The 18,665-nt window shown below is 39.0% G+C and overlaps 1 protein-coding gene across 2 annotated transcripts in view; it reads right to left on the bottom strand.

The window, feature by feature from the left end:
* Window positions 1-8,507: 8,507 nt before the first annotated feature.
* fhit (fragile histidine triad diadenosine triphosphatase) overlaps window positions 8,508-18,665 on the bottom strand; it is a 197,418-nt gene continuing 187,260 nt past the window's right edge. For both annotated transcript variants that reach the window (XM_084927313.1, XM_084927314.1), the window contains 2 exons: window positions 18,079-18,147; window positions 8,508-14,049 (listed from right to left, as the gene is read on the bottom strand). In XM_084927313.1, the coding sequence (XP_084783439.1) occupies window positions 13,951-14,049; window positions 18,079-18,147 (168 nt within the window). In that variant the 3' untranslated portion in view covers window positions 8,508-13,950. The remainder of the gene's footprint in view (window positions 14,050-18,078; window positions 18,148-18,665) is intronic.

Raw genomic sequence — 18,665 nt, 5'->3', positions numbered from 1 at the left:
ACAATAGACACCCAGGTTGAGTTCATTCTCCCCCTCTCCTATATCTCTCCCCCCACCTGCAGAGTGAGCTCCTGTAGAGAGGAGACCACCTGCAAAGATATAACAGCCTCCCCACCAGTTAGAGAGCCCCCTAGTTGGGCCGATGCACCAGAGGTCCCCTGCACTGGGGCTGAGCCCCCCTGCACCCACCCGCCCACTGTTCCGGCGACACAACAGCCAGGACCCAAGCCCCCAAGGCCCGGCCAGCACCCCAGACCGGGGGGCGGAGCACCCCAAGACCCCCAAGCCTCCACGCCCGTCCCGGACCCTCCCAGGGGCAGCCAGGCTACCAGGCCAGTAACCAACGTCCGCCAGCACAGATCCTCCCCCATCTCCGCTGTACGCAGCCACAAGGAAAACACCATCCAAGAGCCCCAGAGCTTCTAACCAGGTCATGGCCACATCCCCCAGGTTAGGCCCTCCAGGGAAACGTCCCTAGGGACTCCCCAGACGCCCTAAGGCCGTCCCTACCCCCACATCAACCACAATAGCGAAGGCAGGACCAAACCATGACCCCCCACCCCCACTAGGTGATGAAGCCGATCAAAGGAGCCCAAAGGGATTGATCAAATGTGATGACAGAGGCTGTATCAAGACTAATGTGATCTATTAGATGGTTTTTATATTGGTTAGAATTAAGATTATTTTTATTTTTCCAGTTAATGAGCACCATTTTCTTGGCAATGCATAGGGCCGTAAAAACAACGTGGGCTGTGTTTATTTCTGCAGTGACCTCATCCAAGTTGCCCAGCAAGCATACTAAAGGGGAGGCTGGAATGTTACATTTCAGACACTTTGATAAGTCTTCACATATCTCACGCCAAAACTTCTGAACTGGTGGACAGAACCAAAGAGCGTGGATGTAATTGTCCGGTGTATTTGCTGTGCAGTGTGAGCAGTTGTTGGAAGGCGTATAGCCCATCTTGAACATCCTATGACCAGTATAGTGCACTCTGTGTAATATTTTGTATTGTATTAATTGCAAACTGGGATTTCTGATCCATTGAAAGGTTTTTAAGCATATCTGAGACCAAAGGTTTGGGTCTAAGTTGATTGATAAATCTGCTTCCCATTTTGCAATAGGAAGGGATATTGATTCATCTATTTTAGAAAGTGTTCTGTATATTTTAGACAATAATTTGGGGGGTTTTAGACTAAGAAATTGTACCACACTTGATGGTGTTTGTAATTCAGCTTCACTGGGATTAAATTTCTTTTTTACTATGGATTTAATTTGTTGATATTCCAAAAATCATTTCTTGTTGATCCCATATTGTATAACTAGTCTGTCAAACGAAATAAAGTCTGTTCCTTCCAATATATGTTCCAAGTATTTAATTCCTTTGCAACTCCAATCTGGAAAGTTTATCATATTATTGTTTTGTAATATGTCCGGATTGTTCCACATAGGTGTACGTTTGCATGGGATTAATGAAGACTCTGTCATTTTTAGAAACTCCCACCATGCTGTCAGAGAAGAGCTAATATTGATGCTTTTAAAGCATTCATGTCGTTTGATGTTTGAGCTGATAAATGGTAGGTCTGAAATTTCTAGGTTATTACATAGTGCCTGTTCTACATCTATCCAAGGTTCATCTAAGAAGGTGTGTTTAAACCATCTAGAGATGAACTGAAGCCTGTTGGCTAAAAAATAGTGATTAAAGTTAGGCAGATCTAATCCTCCTTTATCCTTGGTCCTTTGTAGTGTTTTTAAGCTGATACGTGGGGGTTTATCTTTCCAAAGGAATTTAGAAATGTACGAGTCTAGAGATCTGAACCAATCTTGTGATGGCTTATTTGGGATCATTGAAAATAAATAGTTTATTTTTGGCAAGATCATCATTTTTATAGCGGCGACCCTTCCCATGAGTGATATGGGTAAAGATTTCCATCTAGCCAGGTCGCCTTCTACTGTCTTTAAAAGTGGGATGTGGTTTAATTTAGTTAATTCTGAAAGTTTAGGAGAGACATTGATACCTAAATATTTTATATTTCCACATTGCAGTGGGGAAGGAGAAGAATTATGGAAGGAGCAATTAATCGGAAGAACTGTTGATTTCGACCAGTTAACTGAATAATCTGAGACACTTGAGAAGGAATTTATCAATGTAATTACCCCAGAGATATTGGTTTGTGAGTTTTGGAGAAAAAGTAACACATCATCTGCATAAAGGCTGATTTTATGTTCTATATTCTTACATTTTATGCCCTTAATTGTTGTAGCCTGTCTAATTGCTGCTGCTAATGGCTCAATAAAAATTGCAAACAGTGAAGGGGAGAGTGGGCATCCCTGTCTGGTGCCCCTCAGAAGAGAGAAGCGGGAGGATGTTTGTAGAATATTTTTAAGGTTATCTGCTATAAAAAGCCAGACCAGGAAAATCTCCTTCATGTTTTTCTGTTTTATTCTCAGTTACTTTCACACAAAGGCATCTGCTGTGATGTTCACAATTCTGATGAAGTCAGTACTGATAAGTGATCAGCATTATAATATTTCTGACTGTCTGAGGCTAAGTTGAATCGAATCGGGACTTTGAAAACCGGAATCGAATGGATTATAGAAATCAGTGATGATACCCAGCCCTAGTGAGCAGCCTGGGCCCGACAGAGTGGATGTAGCTGTAATAGGAAAAGAACTATTGCTAACTTTTCTGTTAAGTTAAGGCCTGATCGTTCTGAAATTCATAGCCAGTGCTCTGACACGGTGTCATCAATCTTTGAATGCTGAAAAAGCACAGTGTATCCAGAAAAACACATTATATTACATAAATTATTATAAAATTTGTGTGCGCCTAACTTTTGTGCCGGTACGCCTAACTTTTTAAAGTTAGGCGTACCGGTACGCCCATGGCAAAAAGTTAGTCTAGAGCCCTGACATGAAATCCAGGGAGCCCAACCTATATGTTCAAAGTCAAACTTATTTTTATTTTTAGAGATTCAGGTAAAAAGCCCCAGAGCTAGGACTTATGCTACTGTTTGCTTTCACCTCTGTGATAATAATCTTGGCAGATCTCATGTGTTTAAAAAAAACTGTAGTTCTTCCTGGGAATGGCCAGGGAAAATCCCTTTCGCTAGCATATTCAAATTAGCTGGTATCACCCATTTTGTCATAGGCTTAAAAGTTAACTTTACTAAACAGCAGCAGGCCTTCAACTGGTAAGCACAGCTGACCTTCAACTGTGCTTACTATTGTCATGCTGTTGTTGCATCACAAGGTTATCACTATTTTCCTCTTTTCTCAAATGTTTAATGTTGAATTTTGTTAAATAGGAAAACTATGAAAACATGAAGACAATAAACACCATTTATAGTGGTAGTGATTGCTACGTTTTAAACGAGCATTTAGTAACATAATAAAGGTTAAGTTTCTATCTGTTTTCTCAGTATTATTATTCATGCCCTTCATAATAGGAGAAGCCAGATGCATGCATTTATGTTTCAGCTTCTGTCTTCATTTGTGTAGTCGTAGTAGTTTATAGGAAACAACTGTTCAATAATGCAAAACGAGAAAACATACAGAATGACAAAAAGTTGTATTTTACCAGCCAAAAACAGTGCTATGAATTAATCACATGGGTATTTCTTATTGCACTCGATCCTTTTCTTCTGTCACCATCTTGTGGCCTGTCTCCGGTACTTCCCTCCTGGGAATAATGCAAAGTCATTACACACTTTGGGCGTTTTTTTCATATTTTGAGATGTTATGGTATGACATTATGAGCTCCAGTACATTCAGCCACATAATCTAATTGAATCATACATCCTCTTCACATTCCAAGGTTTGAAAAAAAAAAAACTCTGCAAAGTGAACTGCAAAATGTGAAATGTGACATCCTCTCTCAAAATTTTCAGTTTGATTTAGGATAAGAAAATTAAGAGTTTTGGTTTGGTTTATTAGCGGTGAGCCTTCTTGCCTTTGCAGACAGTAGTCCACCCCTGGCTTCTCACCATCTCATCATGAGCCCTGTTCTCACGTCTGCTAATTAATTTTTATCTATGTATTTGTAATGTGTGTGATACCTGTATCTTTTCCTTGTCCATGCTTGTGTTCTTTGTTATTCCTTTTCAAACAGAGATTTTAACATTGTGGCTTAACTTCGCTTTTATCATGAATCCCAATTAAGGTTTTTTAAAAGTAGTTTTTTGGTGGTGGTCAGAGGGCCCGGTGGCGCCAGTGTGTGTCCAGCAGCCTCGCCTCTGTCAGTGCGCCCCAGGATGGCTGTGGCTACAATGTAGCTGCCATCACCAGTGTGTGAATGTGTGAATGACTGAATGTGTAAAGTGCTTTGGGGTCCTTAGGGACTAGTAAAGGGCTATACAAATACAGGCCATTTACCATTTACCAAAGGATAGTGCACAATGATCTCATTCACCACAGGGGACCATAAAAGCCACATGCATCAAAATAAAGAATTCTGTGCTTAAATAATGAAACGTATGAATAAATTATGTATTTGTAAATTAATTTACAAATTCATTTTTTACAGTATTTCATTTCTTCAAACACTACTAATTTATTATTTAATAATTTCATTTTAAATAAAAACACTATTTTTACATTTATTTTTCAAAATGAATTTTTAATCCATCAATAAATACTTCAAATTGAAGATTGAAAAAACAAAATTAAACTCTCAATAAAAATCACATTTCAAAAACAGATTTTCAAAATCTTTTTTAAAACAAAATTTAAGAAAGAGAGAAAGAAAGTAAATGGTTTCAAAAATCAAAGATTTATTTTTGACATTTAAAAAGGCAATTACACTCCTCATTTGAAAATCCATTTCCCTTTCCTGTTTGCTCCTGATTAGCTCATAGATTAATTATTGGATTAGCTATCTCATTTGAAATGCAAGTTAACCACATGGTGCAACATAAAGAGCTCTCTTAATTGGTTGGACAGACTCAGGCCTGGATTTTTCTACACTGTTGTTTGTGCTCCTAGCTTTGCCCTCCTAAGAAGCGGACGATACCTAGCACGACACTAATCAGGTGATCTACACCACCGCAGCAGTGATCAGTGAAATGCTTGGCTACAAGACTAGAGGCCAAGATCAAAGTAGCACGGAGGGAGGTTAACCAACTATTGAAGCTGGAGAAAGGTGCGATGAAGAAGGTGCCAGCAAGCTGTCCATTCCTGAGGCTTTGGAAACTACCAAGCAAAGACTCACAGCCTTGGCCAGCCGCTTGAAGAGGTACACCAGAGAGACAGAAGACAGGAGAATCAGCTGATCTTGATGGCTCTGTTCTCATGTTGTTCTCCGCAGTGGCAGGGGAACAACATGAAAACAGCACCACCAAGATGAGCTGGAGACTGAGCAATACTGGAAGAGCATATGGGAGAAGGATGCAACCAATGCTCAGTGGCTAGTGGATCTAAGCGACCACAGCAACCTTCCTTGACAGGGCTCAGTAACCATCACAGTGGCAGACATCCAAGAAAGGGTCTCCAGTATGACGAATTGGACAGCACCAGGCCCTGACATGGTTCACGCCTCCTGGCTCAAGAAGCTGACTGCACTCCACGAGCGTCTGGCAGCACAAATCAACCAGCTGCTCGTCAATGAGAGACACCAAGAACAGCTAACCGAAGGCCGGTGTGGCTGTCATAGTATTCAGAAACATCTGTTTCCCGAGGTCAAAATGGGAGGCGCCCCCAAGGGTGGTGGAGAATAGCCAAACTAAGGTCCTATGGGACTTCAAGATACAGACGGAAAAAATGGTGATTGCTAAATTACTGTTTGCCACATGTCGGCAAAGTTATCTGACATGAGTGATGTTAGTACTTAATGCGGTTCAGTTTCTTTTGGCTTTAAAGCCTTTACTTTAAAATATATGCAGTTCAGTAGTTGACCTTAATCTTACAGAGAATGTGACGCTTTTATGGATAATTAAAGTCAGTATTATATCCATAAACATAACAAGCTGAAAGTCTGTGAATATCCTGTCCTGAAAATCGTGGCACAAGCAGGATTCACTGCACTGTGTGAGGAGAAAATTGTTAGAAGGCAAAGAAACTCAGACTCAGATATCTTTTACATGTGCATGGACGATGCCCCGACACTGCACCAACGTGTGCAGCGTCTGTGTGTCACAGAGGAATCGCACGGGGCTGTCAGCACATTCTTTATTTATACCAAGCAAGCTTTCACAGCAGTAGGTGTGGCATGTACAGAACTCAATAACATCTCCTTAAAAGGAGAGACCGTTAGCTTATCTGTTGAAACAGGAGGTAACTGTTCTGCTGACACAGCACATTTTTTCTGCACACGTCTCACTCCCTTTTCCTGCAATTGTCCAATTCACAAGCTCTTCTTCCTTTAAATGAAGCTACAAATAAACATAACACAAAACTCAAAATCTTTCAACACACTGTTAATGTTAGCTCTGTCATTTTGCTGCTTCCGTTCAGTGGTGTTGAGCCAAATGGACTTCTGTGTAACGTTAAACAGATCTAACGTTTGTTTGAACAAAGCCAAACACAACAATCTTTTTTTGAAATCTAAGTTAGGAGGATTCATGATTTAATTTCCAAAACTTGCATATGATCTTCAGTTTGTAGCAGATTCACTGACTATCACACAGCAGCTGGAGCAGTCTCAGTTGAGGTCAGTCCACTGCTGCCACCTGTGGCCAAGTGCCAAAGCATACTACTAGATTAACTTGTGACACATCTGCACCTGCTTCTATGACCACAGTGAGTAGAGGCTGAGTGGCTGCACTTACCCCTGGCAGAGTCAGATCCGATGAACTTCAGATTAACTTGTGTTAATAAGTACAATCATTACCTTATTTCTCTTTCTTAAATTGTGTTTTTAATTTGGGGACCGCTGCTATACACTATAGTGCCCAAAGGAGTATTATGTTATTACTTTAGGTTAACTTGTCTTGTGGCAACTGATGAATTGAAATAAATAAGCACACTATGTGTGCAACAGCAAGACAAAACATTACCTGTCCTTTTATTAACTGCACAAGTAGTGCTGCGCATTAGCTAACTGAGTAAGGCTGTCGTAGGTCTGTAGCTCTGTCACCGTTTTAGGGAACATATTTAGTTTTAAAGTAAGTTACATGGCTTTTCTTACCTTTCTGAAGGGTTTTTATTTCACTGAAAATCTATCTAATATGCATATACACATAATTATGGATTATTATAATTGCAATATTTTTTAAAAACACAATGTATTTTAAAGAAAATACATTAGGAAACAAATTGACTTTATATTTCAAATATGCTGATTTTACAGCAGCAAAATTATTGTATCTACAGTTTAAACATTTAATAAGCTTTCTGCATGCACAGAGTGGATAATCAAACAAAGTGAATCATCATAAATACATTAATTTATATTTATTAGTTTTTTAAATGTTTTATTACTTTATCGTTATAGCACTAGGAATAAATAATAATGCCACATTTGGGGTTAACAGAAAATGCAGATCTCAGTTAACACAAAGCCACTGGTAGATTGTCTAGCACGCTGATCTTGAATCAATTGCCCGTCCAAGACAAAAGGGCAAAAACCAACAAAAAGTAGCTTAACAAAAAAGGCCTTAGCTTGACAAGCTCAACACATTGTTTTCACTCATGCTCATTAGATCACTTACCCTATACAGATTTGGCAGTAATTTAAACATTAGATGCAAACAGGCTTGAGACAAGGTTTATAACAGAACACTAAAATGAAAGGAAGGACGTTGCTTTACTTGGGTATGATTTCTCAAAGTGTCTTTTTAGATTTCCCCATAGGCACTACTTACCCTGACAGAATTGACCAATGAAAAACTTGTTTCTGGTAGGCGGACTGAGTTGACCTTCATTTCTGCCACCACCACCCACTGTTTACAAATTTGTTGTTTCAGCCCTGATTCACGTGCAAACTATTAAGTCTAGATTTAATTTTTTCCTTCAGTCATAAACATCATTTATCAAAATAAAGTGTTGTATCAAGATGTTCTCCTAGGCTGCTGTTGAGCTTGGCTAAAATGAGATGATTGACGTCACCTGCAGTTAATTGCTGCTTGATCCTTCTCATTAATCTAGATCTTACCTGTGTCATCCTTCAGCTTCTTCTCTTTCACAGCACTGTTGTTCTACAATAGTGCTCTAAAAGTGGTCTACTATCAGCTCCAAAAAGCAAAGAAATGAAAACAACAATCACAAGCAATGAAGTTAAATATTTTATTGGTTAAAAACCCTGGTTTGGCCACCAATCCTCATTTTGCAACTTAGTACAATATACAATCTGTACATTACCTGTGTGTTCAGAAAGAAAACTGAAAGTGGTACATTTATAATAATATTTAATATTGTTATTGTGTCTTAACAGATTTGTTATTTCATATTTTTCATTTTACTTGGTTGACAATGAGATCTATCAGATCTAAAATTGCAAGTAAAATAACTAATGGTGATTTACACTGCAATTCAAGTTTTACCAATTGTAAACACACACTAAGTTAAATAAATAAATAAATAAATAAATGTTTATTTATATAGCACCTTTCAAGACAGAATCACAAAGTGCTGCACATAAGATTACAAGTCATAAAAAGATTTAAAAAGAGAAAATAAAACAGGCAAAAAATTAACCAAAAGCAGTTTTAAAAGGTGAGTTTTGAGTTGTTTTTTAAAAACAGCTACTGAGTCCGCAGTTCTTAATGCTTGGGGGAGAGAGTCCACAGTCTGGGGGCCACAGTGGCAAAAGCTCTGTCACCCTCAGTCCTCCTCTTAGTATTTTTTAAAGCAAGTGAGCCCTGATCAGATGACCTCAAAGACCTGCTGGGGACATCGGGCTGTAGCAGATCACAGATGTAGGCAGGTGCCAGTCCATGCACAGCTCTGTAGGTCAAGACCAGGATCTTAAAATCGACTCTAAATTTAACAGGAAGCCAGTGTAACTGAGATAACAATGGTGTCACATGTGAGTACTTGGAGGATTTTGTCAAAAGCCTAGCTGCAGCGTTTTGCACAACCTGCAGACGATCCAGAGAACCTTTGCTTAGACACATAAACAGCGAATTACAATAATCCAAGCGTGACGAAATAAATGCATGTATAGCAATGTCCAGTTCAGAGCGAGATAAAACCGGGCCTAGCCACATTTCTTAAATGATAAAAACAAGACCGAACCAGAGATTTCACATGCCAAGTTGTCCAAAGTATTTGCTCGTCCACCTAAATAGTTCTCACCTCTTTTGGGAAGGCTTTCTGCAAGGTTTAGGAGTTTGTTAACAAGAATTTTTGACCAGTCTTCCAGAAGTGCATTTGTGAGATGTTGCATGAGAAGGCCTGGCTCACAGCCTCTGCTCTAATTCATCCCAAAGGTATTTTGTCAAGTTTAAGTCAGAACTCTGTGCAGGCCAGTCAAGTTCTTCCACACCAAATTAACTCCTCCATTTATACACTTTGTTTCGTGCACTGGTGCACAGTCATATTGGAAGAAGAAGGGGCAATCCCCAAACTGTTCCCACAAAGTTGGGAGCATGAAGTTGTCAAAAATGTTTTGATATGCTAAAGCGTTAGGAGTTCCTTCCACTGGAACTGGGGCGGTGAGCACAACCACTGAAAAATAACCAACTACACTTGACACAGTGCAGTGAGACAAGTACCGTTCTCCTGGCAACTGCCAAACCCAGACTGATCCTTTGGATTTCCAGAAAGAGAAGCACGATTAATCATGCCAGAGAACACAACACCACTGCTCTAGTTTCCACTGGTGGTGTGCTTTAGACCAATACATTGCAACTCTTTACACTGTGCTTTGTGATGCAAGGCTTGAATACAGCTGGTTGGCCATGGACTCAAATCCCATGAAGCTCTCTACACACTGTTTGTTTGCTAATTTGAAAGCTACATGAAATTTGGAGGTCTGTAGTGACTGACTCTGCAGAAAGTTAACGACCTGCCTCAGCATCCACTGATCTTACTCCGTGATATTAAGTTGCCTGCCACTCTATGGCTGAATTGCTGACATTCCCCATCCCTTCCACTTTGTTATAATGCCTAACGGCAGACAGTGGAATATTTATTAGCAAGGAAATTTTCACAGCTTCCTTTGTAGCAAAGATGATATATCACATCTCTGAGCTCCTGAAAGTGACTTATTCTTTTACAAATGTTTGTCTGTAGTGTGCTTGTCTAAGCAGCCTGCATGTCTAGGTGTTTGATGTTATATACCTGTGGCCATGAGAGTGATTGGAACTCCTGAATTACATTATTTGGACGGGTGGGTGAATACTTTTGGCAGTTTATTCATTTTGAGTACACTGCCCCGTCGATTTTCTACTTGTTCCTGTTCAGGTTGTCTGCCAAGGTATATATGTCAAGGCATATATTTTGGCTCCTTCCTTCAGAGGTCAATACAGTGGATCTTCTGTCTCCATCTAAGCTTAGTCTTAGGTTACTGTTTTGTCTCACCAACTGCATGTCAGTTTTTACTACATAAATCTTCTGTTACCTTCATCTTTTCCTTCTAGTTGGCAGCTCCATATTCAACAATCTTTCCCTAATATATCCACTGTTCCTTCTGAGAGCGAGACGTGACAAGGGAAAAGGTTAATAGTGAATTGTATGTGAGGTTGGAAGGTCCAAAATCTCTTTATTATTGAACAGTGCCTGTTCTATGTCTACACGGGGGTTTATCTTTTCAAAGGAATTAACAAATGAAGGACTCCAGACATCCCAAGAGGTTGATTCTGTTCATCTGGACGTAGAGTTTTCAGTGGGAGAAACGCGTCGTCACTCATCCAGTGACTTCTTCAGTCTCGGCTGACTGCAGGTTTCCCCAATCTTATAAACAGCACATTTGCATAATGACTGAAACCAGCCCACTGAAGGAACAAGGAAGGAATGAGGAAGTGAATGAGGTCTTTCAATACCAGGTTCTGCAGCTTCATGCAGGTTGGCCTTTCTTTTTTCTTTTTTTTTCTTTTTTCTTTTTGTCACTGAATGATTGATTTATTTTGAACATGACTAAAATAACAACAAAACACACTTTAAACAATAATGAGACAAAGAAAGGGTTGGTACAAACAGACTTAAAGGTAAACTCATTTGATCCTACCTCAATATACAACATACATGTATAATTACATACAATTATATAAGTCTACAAACAGATATCACGCATAAAAATCCTAATGATGAAGCTAAATATTGGGTTTAATTGTGCCTGTCTGTAGAACAAATGAAATGTTTTGAATAAAAAAAGGGTCAACTCATATCTCAAATCAGGCAACAAAGTATGTATCTCATTCACAGTGACATAGTGTTTTCCCTTCCTTCCTCTCCCCCTCCTTTTTACATAAAATATAATTACCACTATATAAACAATCATATATCTATGTCTATACATACATATACCTAAATAAGTATATACAAAGGAGAGGAAGAAAAAACCCCCAAAACAAACAACCCCCCTCCACCCCCCACCCCCACCTGCCCAGACCAATGTGTATAATCTTGGAGCAGATATGGGAGGAGGCCATCCCTCCCAGTTTACTTATTAAAGTAATCTATAAAGGGTTGCCAAATTAGGTAAAGCTGGTTAACATTATCTCTCAATGAAAATGTAATTTTCTCCAACTGTAAATGATGCATTGTGTCTTAACAAAGCAGAGTGAGTTGGGGGGGGCTTTATTTTTCCAGTTTAGAAGTATAAGGCGTCTTGCAGGCAATCTTATAAAAGTCAAAGCACGAATTTGTTTATTATTTAAGTATTTAACTGTAGCTACACCAAAAAGTGCCATTACTGGGTCTGGGGGGAGCTGTTTTTTAAAAATATCAGACAAAGTTTTAAATATTTTAGACCAGTAGGTGGCGATGTTGGGGCATGTCCAAAACATATGTGACAACGAGGCAGAATTCTGGCCACATCGATCACATCTTGAGTCAGCCCCTGGAAACATCCTTGAAACCTTCAATTTAGACAGATGGAGCCTATGCAGGACCTTAAATTGTAGTAGTCCGTGCCTGCAGCAGACAGAAGTGGAGTGAACCAGTTCTTGTGCCTTAGTCCATTGATCTTCAGTGATGTTAGTACCCAGTTCTTCACTCCAAAGAAATAGCTCCTTTCTTTAGCGGGTTCATCAGGAACAGATCATCTGAAACTAGCTTTAGTGGTTCATTGGGAAAGGATGGAAACGTTTCTAGGTTGGCCTTTCTTAGTGTTCTCTTTCATTCAGCTGTATACAATCTCAGCACCTGCTCGCCATGAGGTAGAATATTTTTTTCTTTTTGTCTTCCCTCATTGCTTCAAACCTACAGCAGAACCCATTCAACACGTCAGGGAGGGAGACGTCCTACACTTATGGTATTATTTTATAGTCTTTTAAGCCTAAATCTACTGCAATTTGCACACCTGAATGCTACAGACTAGCAAACTGCCAAAACATGTATTTTACTGAGGTGGTTGATAATCAGTTGATCAGGTGCATTTGATTAGCACCTGGCTGCTACTTACCCTCTGAACTCCTGTGGTGAACAGTGAGAGTGTACTTAATTTTTCACATATTCTTTTATGATACATAAAGCCTTAGAATTTAAAGAGGATGTAGTTTTTATCATGACTTTTTCACCAAAATTCCAGTAGACGTAAGTCTTAACTCCAATCACACTTTTTACAGCTTTAACCACTATTTACACTATTTACATTTTTTATGGTAGCAGTGCTCAGTGACAAAAAAAAGCTTTATTTACATTTTTTTTTAAATGGATACATTAATATTCACTAATATTCAATTTCATGTGGATTCTTTTGTTTCGATGAGTGGATTTGAACAATGAACACTGTGGACCCTGGCACTGGAACGTAGGAAGGAGCGCTGAAGAGAAATATAAACGTATAGTCTATATACTTATAGAAAATACAATTTTAATCCTTTCAACTTTTTGTTGTATGACAAAGAGACACACATTTGTATACCATTTTTGTATGTTTCAAACTAATGAAATGGCAGTCCAATCCACAAACATTAGTAACTGGTGATTGCTCATTTTTATTCAATAGGTCACAAAGTCTGCATGTTTCTGATAGTTTGCCCACAAGAATCTTTCCTATAATCATGCAGTTATTTCATAATATTTGACAACCTTATATTTCTTGTGCAAATTTAGGTCACTGATTTAAATAATTGTTATATAATCTAATAAATATTTTAGTACATTTTATTTTTATAAATGTTAATAAAGGAATTTTTCTCACTCAATCTGTAAACTTATTTAGAAAATCATTCAGACTGTTAATTCAGCCCCTTTAGCAACTACATTTGACTCTTCTGGAGTATTCTACAAGATTTTTACACTTTGATACCCAGGAGGGAATAAACTGCCAAACTCAAAGAAACCTTAGCTATGAAGCCTGATGACACAAAAGAAACCTAGTTAAGCTGCAAGCTGTTTCGTAAGACATAAATGCCAGAAGGGCCTTTATTTTCAAATAGTAGATTCAGGCAAAAGTGAAGTCAACCTACTTGGCCCTGAAAATCTGTGAAGCACAGTGTCCAAATACAGATACTACACCAATTCTATAATACAGTAATGCTGTAAGGAACGGTGGTTACTTTTTTCAAGCACATGTCCTCTGTGTTTCATTAAAGAAATGTCAGTGACTGCCTTCTTTCATCTGTACAATACTGCTGACCTTAGGAGGAAAGAAAACATTCACTGTGTAGCTTTTATATTTCAGTTAGATCAAGTTAGATTTCTTTTGGTTGACTTGGTTGGTTGATATACAGCATAATTCAGCAAAGATTTTGAGGATTTAATATACATATAATCAAATTAAGTCAAATAAAATACAATTATATTTTTTATTATATTTCACATTGCAGATGTTAACTTTATGTTCATGGCGGTGCTGCCTTTATTGAATTACTGACATCATTGGTTTTTCCATTTTACCATTCAGGTTTCTAGAGCTGTTTCCTCAGATCTGAAGCTTCTGCTGCCATTTCTTCCTCTGATCTCCACTTGGATGGTATGTCCTTATCCTCTTGATCGTGGTTTTGTAACTACAAAGACAATGAAGATGTGATATGTAATAATATATTGTCAGAACAAATTTGGATTGTTTTCTGTATTAACTAGTCCATGAAAATGCATTGAGACATCAACTGTTATTGGGTTTAAAAAAATGTTTACAGAGTGCAGATTTTCTTCTTCAAAACTGTACATGAGACCACTCTTTAAGTTCAGTATGGAGACCCAGTAACCAGTTTTTGCTTGCACAATGTAAAAATCTGATCCACTAAATTAAAATTGAGAAACTCATCATAATGAATTTGTTCCTCAACTTGTTTGTACTTGTACTGTATTTTCTTTTATTGTTTATAGAAAAAAAGCGAGAGCATATGTAAGAAGATTCAAAATATCAATTAAATAGTTACACTTAGCACATCAGGTCAACACAGTGATTTATATGTAAAACCTAAACAGCTGGTGGAGCTTGCACTTCATAACTTGCTTGTCTTGTGAACTGCAAAGTGGTCGCTTCCTGTCTGAAAAATATGACATGGTTATTTAAAAGAATCTAGTTTTCTACTGTACTCATAGGGATAGGCTATTCACACTCATGTAATAACCTGTCTCCTGGTATCTCTACCACACTCTTGAGACTGCTTGGAGACACAGGCTACGCCCACATGTACACGAGTATTTTTGAAAACAAAGCTTTTTCTATACGTTTGGGAATTGGGATGAGTTTTGAATCACTGAAAACTGAGAAATTCCTCCACGAACATCAGCTTGGTTTAATGTTGACTTTGGCGAGTGCCCGGTGTTTGATAGCTTGTGTAAAGCGATCACTCAGCAAACTAATGTTAAAAAAAACTCAATGTAAGCCCAAAGTATCACTGACCCAGCTGGGTGAGGCAAGTTCCGTTGAAGGCTGGAAAATAGGGGGCAGCGCTTACTCAGAGCTAGGTGAGGCCCCAGAGGCTGTTAAAATCTGCTGCTATTATGGCTCAGGTACAGCATTTTTGTGGGGTTCAAAGTCCTCTTTATAGCTATACTTTTGCAAAACTTCCAATTTTTGCATCTGACTCAGCAAGAGCAGTCTGCATTGCATGCATTTCAGTTCTAGTGTCTATAGCAGCTTCTATTTGTTTGTGTTCAGCATCAGATTTCCTTTTAGCCTCCAACTTTGCCAAAATTTTTAAGAATGACGAGAGACAAAGAGGTCAAAAAAGGGGTTGGCTCCACACACATAAGTGCATCTCCTGTCTTTTTTCCTTTTTTTTTCTTGGTACATGTTCAAATTGCACCTTATAGAAATGCAATAATAAACACACACAAGATAAAAAATAAATAACAACAATTACCTTACAAACACATAAATTAATTATACTAAATGAGCACCCCACCTTACAGTGCCAAAAAATATAATTCATTTGCATGTTACTATTAAATATTACTCAAACGAATGAGCCATGACATCTGACCAATCTAACCAAGTATCAACCCATTACATTTATCATGCAAAATACTGAACATGAAATTAAGACAAATCTGTCTATGCATTTACGCTCCTACAAACATCTTCAAACTATGTCTCATTTGCTGGATGTGATATGGAAAATATAAATGGCACTGCTCTTGCAATAAACCTTATGATCACATGCAAATTAAAAACAAACCTATTTCCATTTTGCTGCTGGGACTCCACTGTGGAAATGCACGTCTCATTTCTCCCCTTAGGCAGGAGAAGGAAGTATAGAGAGCTCTTTTTTATTAGACGTGGTTATTCGAATATTCATATCATAGTCCCCAGTCATTGATATTCATTTGCCACAGACTCTCTTGTTACAAATTCAAAATATCACAGTGAAATTTAAAATAGCCTGAAAGGTACGTTCATTATTTTCATAGTGAAGTGCTATAGTTCATTGGTTTGGGGATTCTGGCTCCTGAGGGTTACAGTGGGGCAAAAAAGTATTTAGTCAGCCACCGATTGTGCAAGTTCCCCCACCTAAAATGATGACAGAGGTCAGTAATTTGCACCAGAGGTACACTCCAACTGTGAGAGACAGAATGTGAAAAAAAAATCCATGAATCCACATGGTAGGATTTGTAAAGAATTTATTCGTAAATCAGGGTGGAAAATAAGTATTTGGTCAATAACAAAAATACAACTCAATACTTTGTAACATAACCTTTGTTGGCAATAACAGAGGTCAAACGTTTACTATAGGTCTTTCCCAGGTTTGCACACACAGTAGCTGGTATTTTGGCCCATTCCTCCATGCAGATCTTCTCGAGAGCAGTGATGTTTTGGGGCTGTCGCCGAGCAACACGGACTTTCAACTCCCGCCACAGATTTTCTATGGGGTTGAGGTCTGGAGACTGGCTAGGCCACTCCAGGACTTTCAAATGCTTCTTACGGAGCCACTCCTTTGTTGCCCGGGCGGTGTGTTTTGGATCATTGTCATGTTGGAAGACCCAGCCTCGTTTCATCTTCAAAGTTCTCACTGATGGAAGGAGGTTTTGGCTCAAAATCTCACGATACATGGCCCCATTCATTCTGTCCTTAACACGGATCAGTCGTCCTGTCCCCTTGGCAGAAAAACAGCCCCATAGCATGATGTTTCCACCCCCATGCTTCACAGTAGGTATGGTGTTCTTGGGATGCAACTCAGTATTCTTCTTCCTCCAAACACGACGAGTTGAGTTTATACCAAAAAGTTCTACTTTGGTTTCATCTGACCACATGACATTCTCCCAATCCTCTGCTGTATCATCCATGTGCTCTCTGGCAAACGTCAGACGGGCCTGGACATGCACTGGCTTCAGCAGCGGAACACGTCTGGCACTGCGGGATTTGATTCCCTGCCGTTGTAGTGTGTTACTGATGGTGGCCTTTGTTACTGTGGTCCCAGCTCTCTGCAGGTCATTCACCAGGTCCCCCCGTGTGGTTCTGGGATCTTTGCTCACCCTTCTCATGATCATTTTGACCCCACGGGATGAGATCTTGCGTGGAGCCCCAGATCGAGGGAGATTATCAGTGGTCTTGTATGTCTTCCATTTTCTGATGATTGCTCCCACAGTTGATTTTTTCACACCAAGCTGCTTGCCTATTGTAGAGTCACTCTTCCCAGTCTGGTGCAGGTCTACAATACTTTTCCTGGTGTCCTTCGAAAGCTCTTTGGTCTTGGCCATGGCGGAGTTTGGAGTCTGACTGTTTGAGGCTGTGGACAGGTGTCTTTTATACAGATGATGAGTTCAAACAGGTGCCATTCATACAGGTAACGAGTGGGGGACAGAAAAGCTTCTTACAGAAGACGTTACAGGTCTGTGAGAGCCAGAGATTTTCCTTGTTTGAGGTGACCAAATACTTATTTTCCACCCTGATTTACGAATAAATTCTTTACAAATCCTACCATGTGGATTCATGGATTTTTTTTCACATTCTGTCTCTCACAGTTGGAGTGTACCTCTGGTGCAAATTACTGACCTCTGTCATCATTTTGAGTGGGGGAACTTGCACAATCGGTGGCTGACTAAATACTTTTTTGCCCCACTGTATATAGCTCACTGATATTTGTTCAAACTCAGATGTTTAATTAACATTATTAGCAGCCACATGTGAATCAGTTCATTAGCAGTGAATTGTCCTTTCATACTGCTGTGGTGACACACTGGAGCATGAGCTTGGGAGAACAATACCAGTTGTGCAGAACCAGAAGATAAGTCAGCAGCCACCATAGTGCTGTTTTCATTTAGTTATGTTCTTACTGGTGAGCAGGAGAGAATGGGAAATAGGCTGCCTTGTGTCACAGACATCTCATCAGTATCTGATTGCCCATCACAGAAACTGATCAAGTACCCAGATCATATTTTTTACAAAACCATGCAACTCCTGGTACCCTTAACTATTTCTTAACATTTTTCACATAGCCTACAAAGTATAAGCCCACACTGACTCAGATGTTTTTGTGTCCTGTACACAGTGACTGACAGTGAAAAAAATCCTTTTTTTATTTAAATAAAATCTAAAATCATTTTTAAATGAACTAATAGGGATGGCCAAAAGTTGTCCATCTTACCTCATCGTAGATGCTGTCATTGTGCTTAAAATCCCCAGCCTTCCTGGGCAGCACGTGGACGTGGACATGCTGTAAACATACAAACAAGGTTTAGATATTGTGGTTGATCTGGAGAAAATCTTACTTTTTCCTGGGAGCACTATGACAGAGTTTCACAGTATGCTGGAGAAGCCATCAGAATGTTACTGGCATGGCACAAATCACCGGAGGGTGAGGGTGCATTTCACCAAGTAGGGATTTTTTATTTTTATGTTTTTAAGAATTGACCTGACTTTATTCTAGGACCCAGGAGCAACAGATAGCTAACAATTTTTGCTAATATACAATTGTACTATATACCTATACTACTGAGTATAGAAAATGATATCTAAGCATATCACTTTACAGTAGGTAACTAGTAATTATGCATTTTTATCCTCATCAATTTACTCTACAATTTACAAAGAAATAAAAAGACAAATTCAGACCACTCCAATATAAAACTGTGTTTTAGCAGCAGTGTTCTGGGTCCTTTGAAATTCAGAACCATTGCTTTTACACATCTTTATTTCTTGGTTTTGAGTAATTTTGCCATATTAATCTACACT

This window comes from Perissodus microlepis, chromosome 5, assembly GCF_051167445.1.
Source record: "Perissodus microlepis isolate ML-2025 ecotype Zambia chromosome 5, ASM5116744v1, whole genome shotgun sequence".
NCBI lineage: Eukaryota > Metazoa > Chordata > Actinopteri > Cichliformes > Cichlidae > Perissodus > Perissodus microlepis.
This window is presented reverse-complemented; position numbering and strand designations above follow the sequence as displayed.